At 44.5% G+C, this 20392-nt stretch overlaps 1 protein-coding gene across 1 annotated transcript in view; it reads left to right on the forward strand.

Moving 5' to 3' along the window:
* TIAM2 (T-cell lymphoma invasion and metastasis 2) overlaps positions 1-20392 on the forward strand; it is a 569840-nt gene that overhangs the window by 520804 nt on the left and 28644 nt on the right. Inside the window, 1 exon segment of the mRNA XM_011952751.1 lies at positions 849-952. Coding sequence (XP_011808141.1) covers positions 849-952 — 104 coding nt within the window.

Genomic DNA, 20392 nt, shown 5'->3' on the forward strand with positions numbered 1-20392 from the left:
TAGGGTCTCATTCTGTCATCCAGACTGGAGTGCAGTGGCATGATTACTGCTCACTGCAGCCTTGAACTCCTGGGCTCAAGCAATCCTCCTGCCTCAGCCCTCCAAGTAACTAGGATTATAGCTGCATACCACTGTGCCTGATTTTTTCTTTTTTTAATTTCTTGTAAAGACAAGGTCTCACTATGTTGCCCAGGTTGGTCTCGAACTCCTGGTCTTAAGTGATTCTCCCACCTTGGCCTCCCGCAGGGCTGAGATTCCAGGCATGAGCCACCACACCTGGCCCATATTATTTCTTAGCCTTTACTCTGGAAGTTAATAACGGTTTACTGATCTTCTTGGACCTTTAAGTTAGGATGCAATTGTGGTTGATGCCAGCCAAAGAAACATGCTAGTAAATGAGCAAGTTGTAGATTGTAATAAGTATAATATTTCGTCATTGGTTTCCAAGATTCCCTGGAAATTTTGCCTTCCCTTAGCCAAAAATAGGGAAATACCAACAAAATTGTTGCTGTTTGATTGTAGGTCCAAATAAATTACTCAAGACCAGAGCTTAGGGAAGTATAGTTTACACAACAATGAGAAGAGTGACAAGGCATTTAAGTCATTATTTTGATTGGTCTCTTTTGACCAAAGCAGGCAGATGTTGCCTTTTCAATTAGCAAGAGTCTAGATCTGTTTCAGAAGACCATCTGTGTGCATAATTGTAACCTCAGTGTTATTCAGGACTGCTCTGTACTGCCTCCTAGGTTGTTTTCTTCTTTCCTTTCTCCATCTGAGCCTTTAAACCAGGCGTTATTATTCTCTGCAAATGACCAAACTCATGTACGTTTTTGTCATTTTTCGTGCAGATTTCAGCAACGTCCCTGATATCACAACAGGTCTGAAAAGGAGTCAGACAGATGGCACTCTGGATCAGGTTTCCCACAGGGAGAAAATGGAGCAGACATTCAGGGTAAGATACTGACCTAAATTGCAAACCAAGAATCAGGCAGGCTCTTACCCAAGGTGGGGAAAGGAGATGGAGTTACCTATCTCTAGGTCCAGCAGTTCAACATATATATAGATACACACACACACACACACACACACACACACACACATACATACACATACATATATATATATTTTAAGGATACAGCTTCCTTATTTTTGTATTTTTTTGAAGTGAAGTACTAATCAGAACCATTTACTTTAGCCGGAACTCCTCCATGACTTCTGGTATGCCATCAAAGAGCAGTGCACACTCTGCTGTTCATATATTGTGCTGGCTTTGCTTAGTGATTTTGACAGGGAAAACCTTGTCAAAAGGTGTTAATTAGTATTCTCTTTCTTTCTTACATTTCTTTTTTTTTTTGGCTGAAGATAAATTATTTTTGGAATGTTGTCATTTTGTGTGATAAAACATATATAACATAAAATATTCCTTTTTCACTATTTTCAAGTGTATGCTTCTTTGGCGTTAAGTATATTCACATTGGTTTGCAACCACCACCACCATCTAGAACTTTTTCATTATTCCAGACAGAAACTCTGTACCCCTTAAACAATAACTCTCTATTTCCCCCGCTTTTAACAGAAAGTTCTACTTTCTGTCTTATTTGCCAATTTCTAGGTGCCTCATATACATTTCTAGGTGCCAATTTCTAGGCACAATGTTTGTCGTTTTCTTTCTGGCTTATTTCACTTAACATATGTCTTCTGGGTTAATCCAGGTTGTACCATGTGTCATGCTTTCATTCTTTTTTACGGCCGAATAATATTCCATTATACGGATACACCACATTTTGTTTATTCATTCATCTGTTAATAGACACTTGGATTATTGCTGCTATTGTGGGTAATGCTGGAGTGAATGTTGGTGTAAGAGTTATCTGCATGAATGCTTGTTTTCAGGCCAAGGAGTGGAATTGCCAGGCCATGTGGTGATTCTCTGTTTAGCTTTTTGAGGAACAGCCCATGGTCTCCCACAATGCTGCACTATTTGACATTCCCAGCAGCAATGTAGGATGCTTCTACTTTATCCACATCCTTGGCAGCGTTTGTTACATTCCATTCCTTTCCTGCATTTTTAACTGTTCATTAGCTGCTACCCTTTTAGAAATGGTCTGATTGACATAATCTGTGCTAATATCCAGTCCAGTTTTTAATTGATTTTGAAATTATACATCTTCTGTATTGTATTTGTCTTAAATACAAAATAAGAATGGAAGAAATAGAAGCAATGATAGGCATTTAAATGAAAGTTATAAAGTGGAACAATGCCTCAGTTGGGTTTAGACTAACACTATCACAAGATTCTTGGGGTATCACTTTACCAGCCGGAAATCTCTGTGGCCAAGGGTGCCTCTGCCCAACTTTTGCTTGGGCCCACTAGGCCTACTCGACTTGGCAGATTGTGCTCGACTTACACTACTGGCCTGCATCCCATGCCTGCCAAGAGTGAGCAGAGTAGTGAGGGGTATGTCAGTGAGTGCAGTGGTGAGGGGTGTGTCAGTGAGCATGTGTGGGGTCTGGCCACCAGGCACAGGCAGGGATGCTGGCTGTGGTGGGGCAGGCAGCAGCTCCAGGCTCTAGCACGGGCGCTGGTTCCCTGTGAAGCTACGGCTGGATTACACATACTACAAGCAGCTTCCATGGCCTGCACCAGTACCTGGAAGCTTGGAGATGCCAGGAACCACTGAACCCCAAAGAGGGTGGCATACCCCTGGTTCTGGGAACTCCTGGGTCTGGGCTCCCTGAAGGGCTGCAGCTCTTCTCTCTTCCTCTCCTCTCTCCTTGTCACCTGTAATGTGGCGAGCAAGGGGCGTGTTTTGGCCCTGTTTGTGTTGTAGCTCTTTCAGCCCTGCCATTAGGGAGGTCCTGAATTCTTGTCCCATGACCAGGAAGAATGAGGTATGCAGACAAGGGGAGGGTGAGCAAGGTGAAGAGGAGCTTTACTGAGCTATAGAACAGCTCAGAGGAAACCCACAGTGGGTAGCTTCTCTCTGCAGGCTGGTCATCCCATAGAGTGTTCACCTCTCAGCAGAGAGCAGACCCTGGAGTGGGTAGCTCCGCTCCACAGCTGGTAGTGCTGATGTCTGCTTAGCTTTAAGCAGAGAGGAGACCCTGGAGTAGCTCCTTGCCTCAGCTAGTTGTCTCATTGTCTCTTTGAGTCTGGCTGAGTCCAGGGTTTTTATGTGCTTCGGAGGGGAGGAAGTGTGTACTGATTGGTCCATGGTGGCCATGGGCAGGCCAAGAAAAAGCTCCATAAGTTCCCACTCTGGTCTGTGGGACTGGCAGCCTGGCCCCTAGACTTCAGGCCTTCCCCAGCTTGAAGGTGGGGCTTTTCTGGGGACCCACCCCTTTCCACCCAGGAGCTTGTCTGCATCCTGCCGCTGTTTGTGGTGCCCAGGCTGTTTGTGCCAAAGGTGCCTGCAGGCCAGGGCCAAGCTGCCCTCAGTCCCCTCCTTGGCCTGCCTCCCATGCCCGTTGGTGCCCAAAGTACAGCAGGGGGCTGGCATGTCAGCACTGTCTTGAGTGTGTCCACACCTGGCTGAGTTGCAACAGTGCCTGGACTCAGACCCAAATTTGCTCTAAGACCAGAGTGGGCACCAGGACTAGGGAGAAGCCAGGCAGTGGGAGCAGGCTACTTTCGAGCCTGTGGCAGCAGGGGGTCCTTCCGAGGCCCCTGAGAGTGCAGAGATGCCTGGGTGCACAGTTGTGGCTAGGCAGCTGCAGCAGTGCCTGGGATGGCGGAGCTCCTTCCTGCTCCTGGCCCCCAAGAGCACAGGGATGTCTGGGTCCAGAGCCACAGCTGGGCAGCTGCAGCTGTGCCTGAGGAGCATGAGGCTCCCGCCCTGCCACTTCAGAATTGGGTAGGACTTCCACATTCCCAGCTCCTGCTGGCTCCTTGGAACGCACAACCCTGGCCGTGCCTCCCCCACTGCAACCAGTGTCATGGCAGTGATTGCTCTAGATGGGCCACTGCTGACATCAAGACCACCAGGAGCCAGGTGCATGGCACACCCATGGGAGGAGCCATGTGGCATACCTTTTGGAGGTTGGTGACATCCCCTGTGTGTGAGGGGACCAGGTTAGAGCCTGCCAGCTTCAGAACGGGTACTTCTGGTTCTGAAGTTGCTGGTTTGATGAAGCAGCTATGTGCTGTCAGCCTCCCCTCTTTTCTCCCTTTCCCTTCCTCACTCCCTGCACTCTTCTCCCGTTTTCCATGTACCTTCTTCCAAATTTCTCCTCCCTCTCCTCCTCATTCCTCATGCAAAGCAAATGCTCAGCTGCCTTCGCTGGCCTGGTTGTGTCCCAGGATGCAAGTTATTTTATGAAACTGAAATTCATCAGCATTTTTAGTCCTACTACTCTGTTCTATCTCTAGTGGGTTATTTAATTTTGGGAACCCAATATCATGTCTGATATCCATTAGCTTTTTAATGAAGCAGTGGATCAAATAGATGTGTTTTGATGGCTTTGTCTTAAATTATTTTAAATCTTATTTTAATAATAAAATAGATATGGGGTCTTACTATGTTGCTGAGGCTGATCTCAAACTCGTAGGCTTTAGAGATCCTCCCGCCCCGGCCTCCTGAGGTACTGGGATTACAGGTGTGAGTCACTGTGCCTGGCCTGACTTAAAATTTTTTGGAAAATCAAATCCTCCTGAAACACTGATGGAGCATGGCCATGTATTTAAAAGTTAAGTGTGCCTGTGGGGGCACTGGCACAGGATGGCAGCTTGGGGGGGAATCTCAACACCATGAGGGATAATGACTTCTCCTCTCTTATGATCTGCTTGAGTTACACATCAGAACTCTTAAGAAGGAAATTGAATTTTTTCCCAAAGTTTATCTTAAGATTCAGCAAAATAGATATGCAAAAAGTTAGCATGTTAAGGCCATTGCCAACTCTGTTATTTAACAGTGCCTGTAGTAACTAAGCAAAACATTTACAAAGTGAACATTGGAGCATCAGAAATTTAGAAGAGGAGAGAAAGCTGCAATCAGGTTGAAATTGGGGCCATCTGAGCTTCAATTTTCATTGTTAAAAGTGGAGAAAGGAGAAAGCAAATAACACCAAAGAACACAGAAGAAAAAAATTTGTTGAAAGAATATGAGCGTGTTAAGCATTTGCTGTAAAATTCCTCTCAAGTCTAACGTAGTTATCACCTTACCTTTTTTAAGATTTCCGTGTATAATGATGGATTTCAGTACATTTTTAAAATCTTTGATAAATACCTAGCAGTTACTCAGTTTCCCTGTTCTTTGTTTCTTGGGAAAGAAGAATTAGTGGCCACCAAAAGTAAAAATTGTGGTGGACATTAGTGAGAAGAAAAAGAAAATTTCAAATTTAAGAATTACATTTTTTTCTATTCTGGTTTTTTTTTTAAACATTTTAAATTTTTTTTTTTTTGGAAACATCATGTTATATCTAAAGCCATCCTCTTCTGGATTTTTTTTTGTTGTTTTAAATTTTATTTTTTTTTTTTGAGACAAAGTCTCACTGTGTTGTCCAGCCTGGAGTGCAATGGCGTGATCTTGACTCACTGCCACTTTGATCTCCTAGGCTTAAGTGATCCTCCCACCTCAGCCTCCTAAGTAGCTGGGACCACAGGTGCCTGCCACCATGCCCGGATAATTTTGTTTATTATTTTTAGAGACTAGGTATCACTGTGTTGCCCAGTCTGGTCTCAAACTCCTGGGCTCGAGCAATCCTCCTGCCTCAGCCTCCCAATATGCTGGGATTACAGGTGTGAGTCACCACGCCCAGCCCTCTTCTGTTTTTGAAGTGGTGATGTGGGAGTTGTCTGGTGAATGCCCAGTGTGTGCTGGGAGTGGATTTTTCGGGATCCCCCCACCCCGTGCCGTGTCCTCAGGTGATCTCTCCTCAGGGAGAAGACCTGCCTCTGGTTTCTGGGCTTCCTGCCCTGGCCCAACTGGTCTTCTCAGGGGTCATTAGCTTCTTTTCAGATTAGACCCTGGTTGAACCTGGGCTGTTGGGGATATTTTACTAACAACTATTCTAGACATTAGAATAAAGAATAATTTCCCCTGAAAATCAAATGAAGCCTGGTTTGATGAAGCACAGCTGTACCCAGGGCTTTTGTCAGCCCCGCAATTTCTGCAAATGGTTCCTAATTGATTGCCTTCTTCTCTGTAAGGGTGCCTATTACTGTCATAGCTCTTTGTGTGACCCTGTCAGCCTCTCCTGTAGGGGGGATTTTTTCCCTCAGTATTGTTAGCAATTAGCATGTGCTATTGTAATAGTTTGGAGTTTGAAAGGAATATACAATGTCCCTTTGGGTGAGGAGGTTGAAAGAGTTTTCGGTTTGTTCTGAACTTGAGGTGTGTTAAGCAGTCCCCACAGACATGCTGCCTGCACTCCACCTGCTGAGCTGGCTCTGAGGCTCAGGAAACGTGGCCCTTTGTGGTCCCGTTGTCTCCATGTCCGTGGTAACCCGGTGCCTTTCTAGAGTAGGCTCCCGGCATGGGTGGAAACAGAGCAGGGGGCCAGCTTCCCCCAGTCACCGGTGCTGCTGTGGAGGACGAGCTTGGTGGCGCTAGGACGTCCTTGTGAATGTGACTTGGAAGAGCAGTTTGGGATTTTTTTCATTGCCTGAGGATGAGAGGGAGAGACGACGCGTATCTTACACATCTCCCAACAGCCGACTTCGATGTGATCCATTCTCCCAGAGGGAGCAGATTTCTTTGAACTTTTCCTTTGTATGTACAGCATGTAAGTAAACAAGAGCTTTGATTTTCACGGGTAAAGATTTTGATCCAAATGTAGGCATGCTTGCACGGTTTCCTTTCCTTGATTGAAAGTTGATTTTGCTCTAAAAATGTCTAAAGACTGATATGCAGATGAGAAGAGATGCCTTTCTCCCCAGAACGGATTCTGACAGTGATCTTTACGTGCTTTTTACAGCTAAGGATAAGAGAACTTCTTTTGGTATCCGTTCTGTGGCGCTGTCACTGTTCCTTTCTCATTCCAAAATCTTTAACTTCATCTCCGAAATAGTTCTATCTTTTTGAAATATAAAGATATCAGAAAGGCCTAGGAAAATATTTACTCTGCAAAATATGCTTGAAAAGAGAGGAATAATTTGAATATAGCAATTAATTGTATGCTTGTAAAATTTCCTTGGAGTATAGCACATATTAATACTTGGGTTTAAGGCTGTAAAAGAAAATTCACAAACAGGAAACCCGTTTTCTACAAGGTAAGCAGAGTTTTTAATTTAGTTATTCCTGATGAAATAATTTTTCGGCTTTGTGGAAGAATTTTATGTAATCACCTAGTGTAGCTTTGGCAGGGATTATTTTTGCCGTTTGTAGGCGTTGTGTTGATAGAACAGAGAGCATTGAGAATCTGGAGATACACAGCGTGACAACTGTGTGTTGTGCTCTTTGCAATTTAATCATGTTTAAGATATAATTGATATATTTTGTCCTGTTTATTTTTTCTAGGCAGAAAAAAAAGAATGTACACTAGTGGCTATGGTTTTTAGTGTACAGCGTGAACACAACTTGCATTTAATATTTAATTTCTGCTCACCCACTTAGCTTAACCTTTTGAGTTTTCCTTTTTTTTTTTTTTTTTTTCACATGAATTGCTTTTAAGAGCTTGCCTATCTAAGAAGCTGAAGGAAAAGCAAAAATTATTGGACCGCATGATTTGCTTTCCAGCATTCTTGGAGTATTCGTCTTCCTTTGGTGTATACTTGCCTGCATTATTGCAAGATCTTTTTGGTTATGTTTTTGTTAGGCAGTCAAGCTAAAAGGTAACTTATTTATAAACCGTAGTCTTTCTCCATGGTTGCTATTCAATAGATGAATAGAATCAAGATCCTTTTCTTAAAACCAAACATGACTATTTCTAAATGCAAGTTATGTGACTAAATTCCTATTTTAGTGCACAGAGAGATGGCATCCTCAAGGCAAATGCTTTGTCCCTGAAAAATGGTTTGGGGCGTGGCACTCTCCACCAGGAAGACAATAATCTGTCACAAAGACCTAATTCCAGGTAGCCCTTTCTCGGAGGCAGTGGTATGTTGGAAAGAACTCAACCTGATGCTTGGAAACCTGAATTTGTATTCCCACCCACCAGGCTTTATCATTATGTGACCTGGGGCAAGTTACCCAACCTTTCTAAGCCTGTGTATCCTCCTCTATAAATAAACATAACACCACCAACAACCTGGTGTTCTCAAAGGGATCACGTGAGATTATGTCCAACTGGGAACAGCAGAAGCAGGGGAGAGAGGATTAGGTGGTAAGCTGCGCCTTCCTGGTACGTCTCCCATGTATACGTGTGTGTGAAGCTTTTCTCTGCTGCTCGCCTGATGGCCTCTTGATCTGAGATTCGATGGCAGGTAGGAAACTGTGAACAAATATATGAGCACCTCAATAAAATGTTGTTGAAAGTAAGACATGTGCATGCCTTGACCCTCTTAGCTGCCCACTCCGTGTTCTTGACCCTCTTAGCTGCCCACCCGTGTTCTTGACCATCTTAGCTGCCCACCCGTGTTCTTGACCATCTTAGCTGCCCACCCGTGTTCTTGACCATCTTAGCTGCCCACCCCGTGTTCTTGACCCTCTTAGCTGCCCACCCATGTTCTTGAACATCTTCGCTGCCCACCCATGTTCTTGACCATCTCAGCTGCCCACCCCATATTCTTGAAGTTAGTGTCAGTGGTCAGCTGCTCCTGAACCGTCCCATGAGATGAAAATGAACTGGAAACCAAAAGCTGTAAGAATTGGGTCCTCTTTGTTGTCTGCATGGAGACAAAGTCTGCTCACCGTGTAGCTGCCTTTTTTAATGTATGTGTCATGAATGGATGAGCTTTTCCAAAGGCTTGCTTCAAGTGACCAAATACAATTAGTATATGTTAGATCTGCCTTTCTCTTTAGCAGGAGTGGACTGTGAACACCGAGATGCTTAGTGAAGCCTGAGAGGCTCTGCCAGCCGAGGAGGGCTCGCAGACTTTGCCCCTCCTGGAAGAGAGGCGGCAAGGACACAGATCGCCCGGGGTCAGAGTTGGGTGGAGTGTGGCACCAGCCCATGTGCCTTGTTCTGCCTGTCTAATGCCACACTTCCTTGGCAGAGACTTGGAGGCAAGTTTGTGGACTTGGTTGAAATGACTGTGCTTAGTTTTTGTTGGAGTCTAAAAGGCCATTTGGCCTCTTCGTAGTTAGTTGGATTTTGTTGTTGTTGTTGTTTAATTTCCTATTTTCCATGCTCTAGAATATTTGTGCCCCGCTCTTCTTGGTCTATCCTTGGCCATTAGGGTGGATGTGTCAGGCAGATGCCAACCCTTTGCTGGGTGTGGCGGGAAGAGGGTGGCTATAGAAGACTTTACTGTGGCATAGAGCACACAGAGGCCTGTCCTTTTCTTTGCCAGGGATAACTTACACGCTCTGTTCAACAAGGTTGGCGATGTCACTTATGTGTCAGCAGGAAAAACAGGAAAAAAAAAGTGAGTGGTATTGAGAATCCAAAAGACAGCATTCCAAGCAAGTGGCTGCCTGGAAGGCCATTTGGCAATGGAGAACTTGTCCTGTAGAGAGGGACGAACAACAGAGTGTGGCAGGAAGGCAGTGGGAGAAACTTGCTGGTGACCTTTCTCGCCATTTCTTGCAACTGGCCCTTCCCATCAGCTGGGCTGATTCCTCCTGCCAAGTGGGTCCTTGGACAGAGGCAAACTAAAAAGTGGGCAGTGGGGCTGTTGGCATGGGCTGTGCTGTGGGCTAACTGGGGCCAAAGAGAAATTGCCAGCAACAGGAAGTTGCCTGATGAGTCCTCAGCTGGCTGTGCCTTTGCCAGGGAGGCTTTTAGAACTCAGACATGGGGGTGTTCAGTTGTTGAATGAGACCTTGGCTGGGGCTCTGAGTCTGCATTCAGCTGTGGCAGAGGGCCTGTGTTTTCTCTGTTAAACATGGAATACACGTATGTCTAGGAGCAGAGTATCATGCAAGGCAGGGGAACTTGAACCTGGCGAGACTGGTCTGGTGCCCTGGCGGGCTGCACAGTAAGAACCCCAGGAGCCCTGGGTCAGCCTGGTCCCACCAGTGCTTGTGTCTCCTGATCTGGAAAGTAAGGACGATGGCACCTGGCGCATGGTGAGGTTGGAAGGATGCAGGGAGGTCACTGATTGCCCTTCATCCTCTTTCCTTTCTGTCCTTGGATCACTGTGGTACTTTCGTCAGCACAGCTGCCTTCCCAGCCTCTTTTTTTTTTTTTTTGGAGAAAAGAGTTTAATGAAAAAATAGGGATTTGCATTACAAACTAGGGACCAAAAGAAGACATCATTTTAACCTTGAAGTTACAGATAATAAGCCCATCTTACCTCTTTTTAAAATTATTATTATACTTTAAGTTCTGGGGTACATGTGCAGAACATGCAGGTTTGTTACATAGGTACAGACGTGCCGTGGTGGTTTCCTGCACCCATCAACCCATCACTTACATTAGGCATTTCTCCTAATGCTCTCCCTCCCCTAGCCCCCCACCCCTCGACAGGCCCTGGTGTGTGGTGTTCCCCTCCCTGTGTCCATGTGTTCTCATTGTTCAACTTCCACTTATGAGTGAGAACATGCGGTATTTGGTTCTTTCCCCTCCTGTTGTCTGTGCCACAGTACTTTCCTACCTGCCTTCCTCTGTCCCTGCTTTCTTCTTCTCCAGACTTTTCTCTTTCATCTTTTTTTGGAAAAAAAAAAAAACACAAGTTATTGTTAAGAGTCATCTTCAGAATCACAAAATCGAGAAATAAAAAAGAGAGGTTGTAGAGAGCAGCACTGTGAGAGCTGCAGTGTGAATCACTGCGCTGGGGTGGGCTGGAAGATCAAGGCCTGTCAGGTAGAATGCTCTGAAATTAACTTGAAGAGATAATTACCCTCCCTTTCCTCATCCTGCTGGGACAGTGATGCACAGGAAAGTGACTTGGAGACTACTCAGAGCTGAGGCCACACAAAGATTTGGCCTTGACTGAGCAGAGATGCTAATCTTCACCTAATGATTGATTTGCCACGTTTATTTCTGATATAGGCTTCTCCTTACTTTTTCTCTCCATTGAAACAGCAGGTGCCATGGTTTTGCTCTGATCCTAGCTGAGATGACACTTGAAGTGGGATTTGTTTCACCTCTTCAAGGCAAACAAAAAGCCAGGTTCAAGGAGTCATCAGCCAGCTACCTGCAACTTAGGTGGTAGCAAGGGACCTCCTGCCAGAGCTGCTTGAGATGTCCCCTTTAATTTTGCCCACCTGGATGAGAGCGAAGATGGGGTTGAACGGCAAGTGTTTTCTCATGTCCGTCCTCTTTCTTCCATCTTCCATCTTCCATCTCCATGCCCCTCAGCCCTCTATTTCTAGATCTTTATTTCCTTTCTGGGCTTCTGGATTAGAGATGGAACTATGGAGACCTTGATATCATTTTGCTTTCTGTGGGAGAAGAAAGCAGGAAGTTTGATTTATCAGGCCAAACTAACCTCAGTGTAAATACCATTTGCAGGTTCTTGCCTTGCCTTGCCTTTCCTTCCCTTTCCTTTCCTTTCCTTTCCTTTCCTTTCCTTTCCTTTCCTTTCCTTTCCTTTCCTTTCCTTTCTTTTCCTTTTCCTTCCCTTTCCTTTCCTTTCCCTTTCCCTTCCTTTCCTTTTCCTTTTCCTTTCTCCTTTCCTTTCCTTTCCTTTCTCCTTTCCCTTCCCTTCCCTTCCCTTCCCTTCCCTTCCCTCTCCTTTCTCCTTCCCTCTCCTTTCTCCTTCCCTCTCCTTTCTCCTTCCCTCTCCTTTCTCCTTCCCTCTCTTTCCTTTCTCCTTTCCTTTCCTTTCCTTTCCTTTCCTTTCCTTTCTCCTTCCTTTCTCCTTTCCTTTCCTTTCCTTTCCTTTCCTTTCCTTTCTCCTTTCCTCTCCTTTCCTTTTTCCTTTCCTTTCTCCTTTCCATTCCTTTCTCCTTTCCTTTCCTTTCCTTTCCTTTCCTTTCCTTTCCTTTCCTTTCCTTTCCTTTCCTTTCCTTTCCTTTCCTTTCTCCTTTCCTCTCCTTTCCTTTCTCCTTTCCATTCCTTTCTCCTCTCCTCTCCTCTCCTCTCCTCTCCTTTCCTTTCCTTCTATTTATTTGAGAGGGAGTCTCGCTTTGTCACCCAGGCTGCAGTGCAGTGGCGCAGTCTTGGTTCACTGTAGCCTCTGCTTCCTGGGTTCAAGCAATTCTTATTCCTCAGCCTCCTCAGTAACCTGGGACCGCAGGTGCATGCCACCATGCCCAGCTAATTTTTATATTTTTAGGAGAGACGGAGTTTCACTATGTTAGCCAGGCTGGTCTCAAACTCCTGACCTGAAGTGATCCACACTCTTTGGCCTCCCAAAGTGTTGGGATTACAGGCGTGGGCCACCACACCCGGCCTGTTCTTGCCTATTCTTAGGGGAAGCCACCTCGACATGGGGTACACTTGGAGTAAGAACACATGGGTGGCTGGGCATGGTGGCTCACGCCTGTAGTACTAGCACTTTGGGAGGTTGAGGTGGGTGGATCACTTGAGGCCAGAAGCTCGAGACCAGCCTGGCCAACATGGTATAACCCCATCTCTACTAAAAATACAAAAATTAGATAGGCATGGTGGCTCATGCCTGTAATCCCAGCTACTTGGGAGGCTGAGGCACAAAAACTGCTTAAGCCCGGGGGGCAGAGGTTGCAGCGAGCCAAGATTGCACCACTACACTCCAGCATGGGCGACAGAGCAAGACTCTGTTTAAAAAACACACAAAAAAACCCACAAAAAGCACATGGGGTTTTTGCCCTAAGTCTTACACTGAGGAGCCATTTTCTCATCCTTGGGTAAGTCGTCAAACTTCCCTATCTGTGAAACTGAAGGGTCCGTCTGACCAGCTGTCTTGCCCTGATGTGTCTCCCTGTCTGTCTTTCTGCCTGAATGCCTGATCTGAAGCAGCTTTCTGCTGGATGTCCCTTTTTATCCCCATGAATATGCAGAGCTGCTTAGAAGAAGAATCTTAGCAGAACCCTATTAGAATTTGCTTCGGTCATTTATTGTCCTTCACGCATTTCATTGAAGCTAAAACCGCTAAGATTTTTGGAGGCTTCTCAGGTAATGGTATGCGAAGGTCAGGATGGTTAGACACCATATTTCTAGATGCTCTCCACTCTTTTATGCACTTACGTTACTTAGGAACTTATTTCAAGCAGACCATTTGAGAATCTGATGAAAGCTATGGGTCCCCCGAAAAGTGCTTATGCACATATGTTAGAAATTGCAGACAATTCCAGGGAGCTCCCCAGTCTTACAATGTTTTTTCACGGCTTTCCCGTTTAGGAATTTATGAACCGTCAGTTCGTGATCCTTACTTTGAGTAAACACCTGAATAGCCTAGCCTCTGTCTTGACTTAATATTACTGATATTGCAGAATCAATTATCAAGTACCTACAATATGAAAAGCACTGTGTTTATGTAGACAAGTGGTATTTTGAACTTTGTTTTTATCTTAGTCTAATTGCTTGGGTGAGATTAGTTATTAATGCTTTATTTTTTTTAATGTGCTAAGAGATGTTGAGGAATGTTAAATAAACAACAACCCCTAGATGGCAAATAAATTATTAAGTTGAGAGCAGACTAGATTATATTTATGATGGTAGTTAGACATCACCAGATTTTTTTTTTTACTCTGCACTTCAATGGATGCAAACCCAGATTGTTGAAAACCAATTGCAACATTATGTGCTGGGGTGTTTCGGCATTTTGAAAGTTTTATTTTCTGTCATTAGTGAACAAAATGGGGTTTTTTTTGGAGTAAGAATTTTAACATTTTGATCCCAAACCAAACTTTTGTGGATCTCTTTAGTAAAATAAATAGCTGTCTGATGGACTAGGAGGGCTTTTTTATATGCCAGCTTAAGGGAAGCTCAGGTAGCCGTGGCTCCTGTGTTCCCCCCGGCAAGGGTGTTGCTGGTGAATTTCACCCTCGCCCCTTTTCCTGTCAGCAAATTAGCTAAGCCCTTGTTGCCATTTGCCCTTTTTCCTTTAAAGAAGTAATAGGCACAATTACTATCTAATTTTGGCTTGCCCCTGTGTGGGTGCCTGGAATCTCATCTGATATTTTAGTATTTACCAAGGGGGTGGGCGTAGTGTCGCATTGTTCATTCACTCATTAAATCCCCTTCACCGAGGCCTTCTCGGATGCTCGCCGTCATTCAAAGTTCTGAAATCGTCACCCTGATGCCTTCTGTAAATATTGTTGCATAGAGATTGTAGTCCGGTGAAAACCTGTACTGAATAAATGAAGATGTGTTTGAGTTTTGAGGCATTTTCTATGCCTTTGATGACTCATAGCAGATTCTCACCTTGTGATAAAGTCCCAGCTCCACAGTGATGGCTGCTTTTGCTTTTGAAAGAGTAAGTTGTGAGAAATTGTTCTGAGTCATTTTGCAATTTCCTCTGTAGACTCAGCTAAGAGTAGATGTATGTGTCATGCTCTGGAGTTGAGGAAGGAGGGGTCATGGAAAAACTCTGTCTGGGAACGCTTCATCCAGGTACACATGATGGCATTTTCACCATCTCAAACACCAGCTTCTAACTGCTGAAGGTAAAGATGGGATCATTTATTTTGTAAATTCATCTCCTGCTGTCTTGATAATAACATGAAGAAAAGGGCAAGAAAAACATGGATATGTCATTAGTATGGGACGAAGGAGGAGAATGGAGGTTTGTTTTAAAGGCACCCCCAATTCTCTTTCCCTCTTTCATCCTTTTGTTGGTTCTTGCCCCTTCCACACCCCGACTGTGTTTATTCAGCTTCCAGAGCATGCTGCCGCCTCTGCTTTTCACCTGCCTTTGCGCTCTCTCATTCTTTGCTACCACCTGAGTCCTCTGGTGTTTTTAGAAAACACCTGGCAGAGGAGGAGGCTCTGAGATGTGCAGTTGCTTAGAAGGTTCTGACCTGGCATCTGCACAGCCGGGGATTTCATCACCAACTGCTCAGAGACCACAATGCTGCACGCCTGGAGGAGTCCTGCCATCTTCCTACCTTGCACGCCGCTCTCAGCTGGTTTGGGGATTTTCTATTTATTTATTTATTTATTTGTTTGTTTGAGATGGGTCTCGCTCTGTCACCCAGGCTGGAGTGCAGTGGTGCAATCTTGGCTCACTGCAACCTCTGCCTCCCAGGTTCAAGCAATTCTCCCACCTCAGCCTCCAGCATAGCTCAGATTACAGGCATGCACCACCACAGCCAGCTAATTTTTGTATTTTTGGTAGATACGGGGGTTTCCCCATGTTGTCCAGGCTGGTCTCGAACTCCTGACCTCAGTTGATACACCCTCCTCGGCCTCCCAAAGTGCTGGGATTACAGGCATGAGCCACCGCACCCAACTGGGATTTTTAAGAATTTAGTCCCTTCTTGGTTCATTCAGGCATAGATAAAGGGCACTCTGAGGGCCCTGGTTGACATACACATCAGGACAGGCAGGCGCTCTGCCTTCTTCTCATTTGAGCACCAAGGTCTTGAATTTGGGGCTTTTACAGGTGAGTTACCAAGATGGGGAAAGGTGCACGATCAAGCAGTAATCCAACGTGAGGCTTACAGATAACTTCTAAGTGTGGTGTAGGGCTTTAAAGAAAGTCTCCATTCACATTCTGTCACCCTCACTCCATCTCTTCCATCTTTTTCTTGCTGGAGGGTCCTGGTTCTGCCGTCTTCCCTAGATCTCCAGCTCTTCTTCTCACCACCAGGGATACCTGGCTTTGGTTCCCATGTATTTATTGATTTCTATTTTTAAGAAGTTTGATCAAAACTGTCAAGCTATTTATTGAAAATGATAGTTCTTAGTTTAAATCTTATTCCATTTCTGTTAGAACTCAGTGTAGATTATAGAGTCGTAAAGTCTCAGATAAATACTTATATAAATAAAGATAGGTATTGTTCCATACGAGATTATCATTATTTTGAGAACCTGTTGATGAGGGTACCAGACGTGACTATTGCATTACTCAAATCCAGCAAAAATCATTGAACAAAAACCATAATTAAAGGGGCACGCAGGGTATCTGTGTTCGCTTTGAGGCAAGTAGCCCTTGGCAGTACCCCTGCCTAATTAAGGTTGCCAGGATGTTAACATATAATTCAATGTTTTACATACTTATGACTTTCCTCCTGGAAGCTCCAATTTTTTTGAAACCAGTTTCCAAGCATTATTTTAAGCCAATATTAGAAAGTGTAGGGCTTTCTAAGCATGAAGAGGATGTGATTTCAGACAAAATCCTAGCTCCTGGACCCTGTCTCCCCCCTCCCCATCCCATTCCTCATAAGTGATGAAAGGCATCTTTGATCCATGAAACCGGAAGGAACAGCCATCAGTAGAGGTAAGTGTGACTGCTGAGGGTGTCATAAGATACTAATGTACCAGCAAGGCTGCTCAGCCTCAGTAGCCCCCTTGTCTGGCTGAGCATCTTTGTGGGCTCTGCTTTTAAGTGGAAACAAAAGATTGCAGGTGGTAGGTTGGGCGCGGTGGCTCAGGCCTGTAATCCCAGCACTTTGGGAGGCCGAGGCAGGCGGATCACTTGAGGTCAGGAGCTTGAGACCAGCCTGATCAACATGATGAAACCCCGTCTCTACAAAAAAAAAATCAGCTGGGCATGGTGGTGCGTGCCTGTAATCCCAGATACTTGGGAGACTGAGGCAGGAGAATCACTTGAATCCAGGAGGTGGAGGTTGCAGTGAGCAGAGATCATGCCACTGCACTCCAGCCTGAGCAACAAGAGTGAAACTCCATCTCGGGTGTGGGGGCTCGGGGAGGGCAGGGAAGAAAATAAGATTGCAGATGGTGAAATTTAAATGCTTAAAAAAATCTTTAAGAATTCATAATTTGCCTGCAACAAATTCAGGTGGAGCATAGTCCCATTCATTCCCCCAAGTCAGAGCCTGTGCCCCTGTGTATCTGTCCCCATCAATGAAACTGTGGCTTGGTTTCTTCTGAAGAAGAATGATCCAGGGCAAGTCAAGCTGTTTGTTTTGCGCCCATGTCTCTGTTGCTGAGTTGCTGTCACCTTGAGTTAGCTCTGACTGTCCCATGGCAAAGGCCATCCCAAATAGCACATTTGCAGTATGTGCTCGGAGAGTGGGATGCATAAGAAATAGGAGAGTTAACTGGAAGGATTTTCCCTCCTGCTCTACTAAGTTGGAAAGGAAAGTAGATGTTTGTCTCTTAATTTGCTGTTGCAGAAAGTGAAAAGATACTTGGACCAGAAGTGCTGGAGCTTTCCATGCACTCACAGTGGGCTTTGGAAAAATCATTCACTCCCGGGAATCCTTATTTGTTAAGAAAGTGGGATTCCATTTCCACAACTGTTTCCTGCTGTGAGGTGAAATAAAGACGAGGCACACGGAATGGCTTTGTAAATAAACTGCGGGGGTGCTGAGCCAGGCTGCGGAGACTTAGCCCATGGAGAATACAATGCGTTTTAAATACATCACTACATTTAAACCCGTTTTCCCCACAACCATATTGAACAGATATTACCACCCCCATTTAGCATAAGAAAACTCAAATGCAGAGATGTCGACTGGCAGACCAGTGTGTCTGTCCTAGGCAGTGACTGTACCACGGATCGCACCCAACCCCGCCAGCTTCTAAAGCACTTCTTCCCATGACACCACACTGCCTAGTGAGGAGAATATGGCACTGCGTATAGAAGAAAGGGGAGAAAACTGTGTTTAAATATCAGACTAATGGCATATGGGTGTATTCACTCTTGAATTGTTTTAAAGGTAGAACGACTGTATTTGTGAACTTGCAAGGTATGATGTTAGAAATCTGGACACAACTTTTTTGTTCTTTAGCTTAATTTACAAAGTTGGTTACCCCCCGTCGACAAGAGGAATCTGTGAGGATGTAGAGACCCCAGGCTTATGTTCTAAAAGCAGGTAGACAGTGACAGCTGGAGAGACCCAGCAGAGGGCGCAGCCTCGTCAGCAGTCTAGAAGCGCATCTAAGATGCCTGAGGACTGTCAGCAAGGAACTGGAATAGGTGCAACCGGATTATTTTCTGAGCATCTTAGAACTATTATCAGAGCAGAGTGCTTGGTCTGTACTTGGGAGCCAGGTGCTGCTCTATTTTTTCTTTTGTTTTCTAGATTAAGGCAGGCGGGAACCCACATGGATTACAACTAGAAAGAAAATCAATTTCTAGGGAGCCAGAGAAAGGGAGGGAGAGCTTAGTTAAGGGACAGTCTGGGCTCAGGTAGTTGGGCAGAGCTGTCCTAAGCAAAGCTGGGTGGAGACAGCCTGAACTGTTAAGCCTAAGAGTGTGGGATCTCCCCCTTCCAGTGTTCAACTGAATTTTGTCCTCAGTCCTCTGTAGGATAGACTCTACCTGCCCAGGAAATTGGTGGCTAACGAAGATTTGTCAGAGCTCTAGTCTGTCAATAATTTGGTTATAGTTGCTGTTATTGACACATTTTGTCTTCAAATAAAGTGATAATCTTTTTGGCGCTTTAGTGTCCAATCATGAATATATAAAGAGAAAAAAGTCTCAATTCAATACAGTCTCAGAGTATGTAACAATAAAGACCTTTCCTGGCTGGGCATGATGGCTCATGTCTGTTATCCCAAAACGTGGGGGAGGCTGAAGCAGGAGGATCACGTGAGCCCAGGAGTTTGAGATTACAGTGAGCTATGATCACACCACTGCTTGCCAGGGCAACAGAGCAAAAACCTGTCTCTAAAAAATAAAATAAAATAAAGACCTTTCCTGCAAAAACTGCTCAAGAATGTATTATCACTTGCCAAGAATTAAGTCAAAGACATAACCCTGGAATAGAAATGTTGTGTTTGATAAAATTGGGGTAATCCTGGAAACTAGGAAACTAGAATGAAAATGTTAAATGAAAACACCACAGAAGAGAGAGATACTGTAAATATGAAAGTTTAAACTAATTTATGTGATTATCAAAATACAAGTAGGCTATGAGAAGATTGAAGGGACAGAATGAAAAGAGAGCTGTGAACTGGGATAAATACTCTGGACAAGAAAGTGTAGGTGAAGGGTAATATTAAAAGATAAGAAAAGTCATAGTTGAGCACATGTTTTCCCCCAAAATCAAGTTGAAAGATATTGGTTTAGGGGCTTCTTTAATTAGATAAGTGTACTTGGAATGAATGTAAAATGATATAAGGTTATCACAAAGAATTTAAGTATGTCTTAATGCCCCAAATCACGACACAGGAAAAGCAGAAAGAATTATCCCTTTTATCAAAAAACAGCACAAAATAAAGTAAAAATTGTTGAGAAATTAGGCATTGTTTTTCTGAGCCCTGGATCTGAGCTGGGTAAGCAGGCAGGTGTTTTGTTGTTGTTGTTTTGACATAGTTGAAAGGATACGACATAAAAGTTTTTATACCTTGTGTGAATTAAAGTATCATTGTAGTCTCTAGACAAATAACAACATATAAAAGTCATTTAAAAAATGTATACATAATGAAAAGTTTCAGAATGAATTTTTATAAATTATTTTGAGTTTTAATTCAAAAGAAGAATCTTTTTTGATCTGGGTTCATCTCTCTATAATAGGAGTTGGCAAACTTTTCCTGTAAAGGGCCAGATAGTCAATATTTTAGCCCATCAAAACTAGCCAACTCTGCATTATAATGTGAAAGCAGCCATAGCCAATATGGAGATGAGTGTGCATGGCAGAGTTCTAATAAAACTTTATTTACAGGAGCAGACAGCAGGAATGACTGTAGCAGAATTCTAATAAAACTTTATTTCCAGTAACAAGTGGCAGGCTGGATTTGGCCCGCAGGCTTTAGTTTGCTGACCCCTTCTCTGATGATCCACCTTGACTCACCTGTTTGTTTCAGAGTGGGGTCATTAGAGTTTTTTATACTGTAAGTGTCATATTTTTGTATCCAGAAGTCAAGAAAAAGTTCTGGTCCATGTGCCTCTTTCTTGGTGCACAGGTTTATCAGAAGCAAAGCTGTATCTTTCTTTCCGGGTGAAAAATGGGTTAGAGAAAAATGCAGTTCCTGGCACAGGAGGCATACATTAGACAGATTAGCCTTAAGGGTAACATTGAAACTCCCAGAATTTTATGTGAAAGAAGTGGCTGGTTGTGTAGAAATGCTGCCCCGGCCCTTGAAACTTCCTTGGCAGAGAGAACATCTTATTCATTCCTGAATTCCGACCAAACTCCTGTTAAATATGGAAACCGAGCAGAAGGCAGGCAGCGAGGACACACAAGCCCGACGCTCCTCCTGTTCCCACTGCTCTGCCACCAGCTGCTCAGTTGCTTCCTCCTGGGGAGCAGGGGCCCTGACTGTGACTCTGGTCTGGGAAGCCCCACAGCAGTGACCATGGCGCTTCCTCTCTCCAGCATGCAGCTCTGACCTGCCTTCCTGGGGCATGCCC

The sequence above is a fragment of the Colobus angolensis genome, unplaced genomic scaffold, assembly GCF_000951035.1.
Source record: "Colobus angolensis palliatus isolate OR3802 unplaced genomic scaffold, Cang.pa_1.0 Scaffold35, whole genome shotgun sequence".
In the NCBI taxonomy this organism is placed as follows: Eukaryota; Metazoa; Chordata; class Mammalia; order Primates; family Cercopithecidae; genus Colobus; species Colobus angolensis.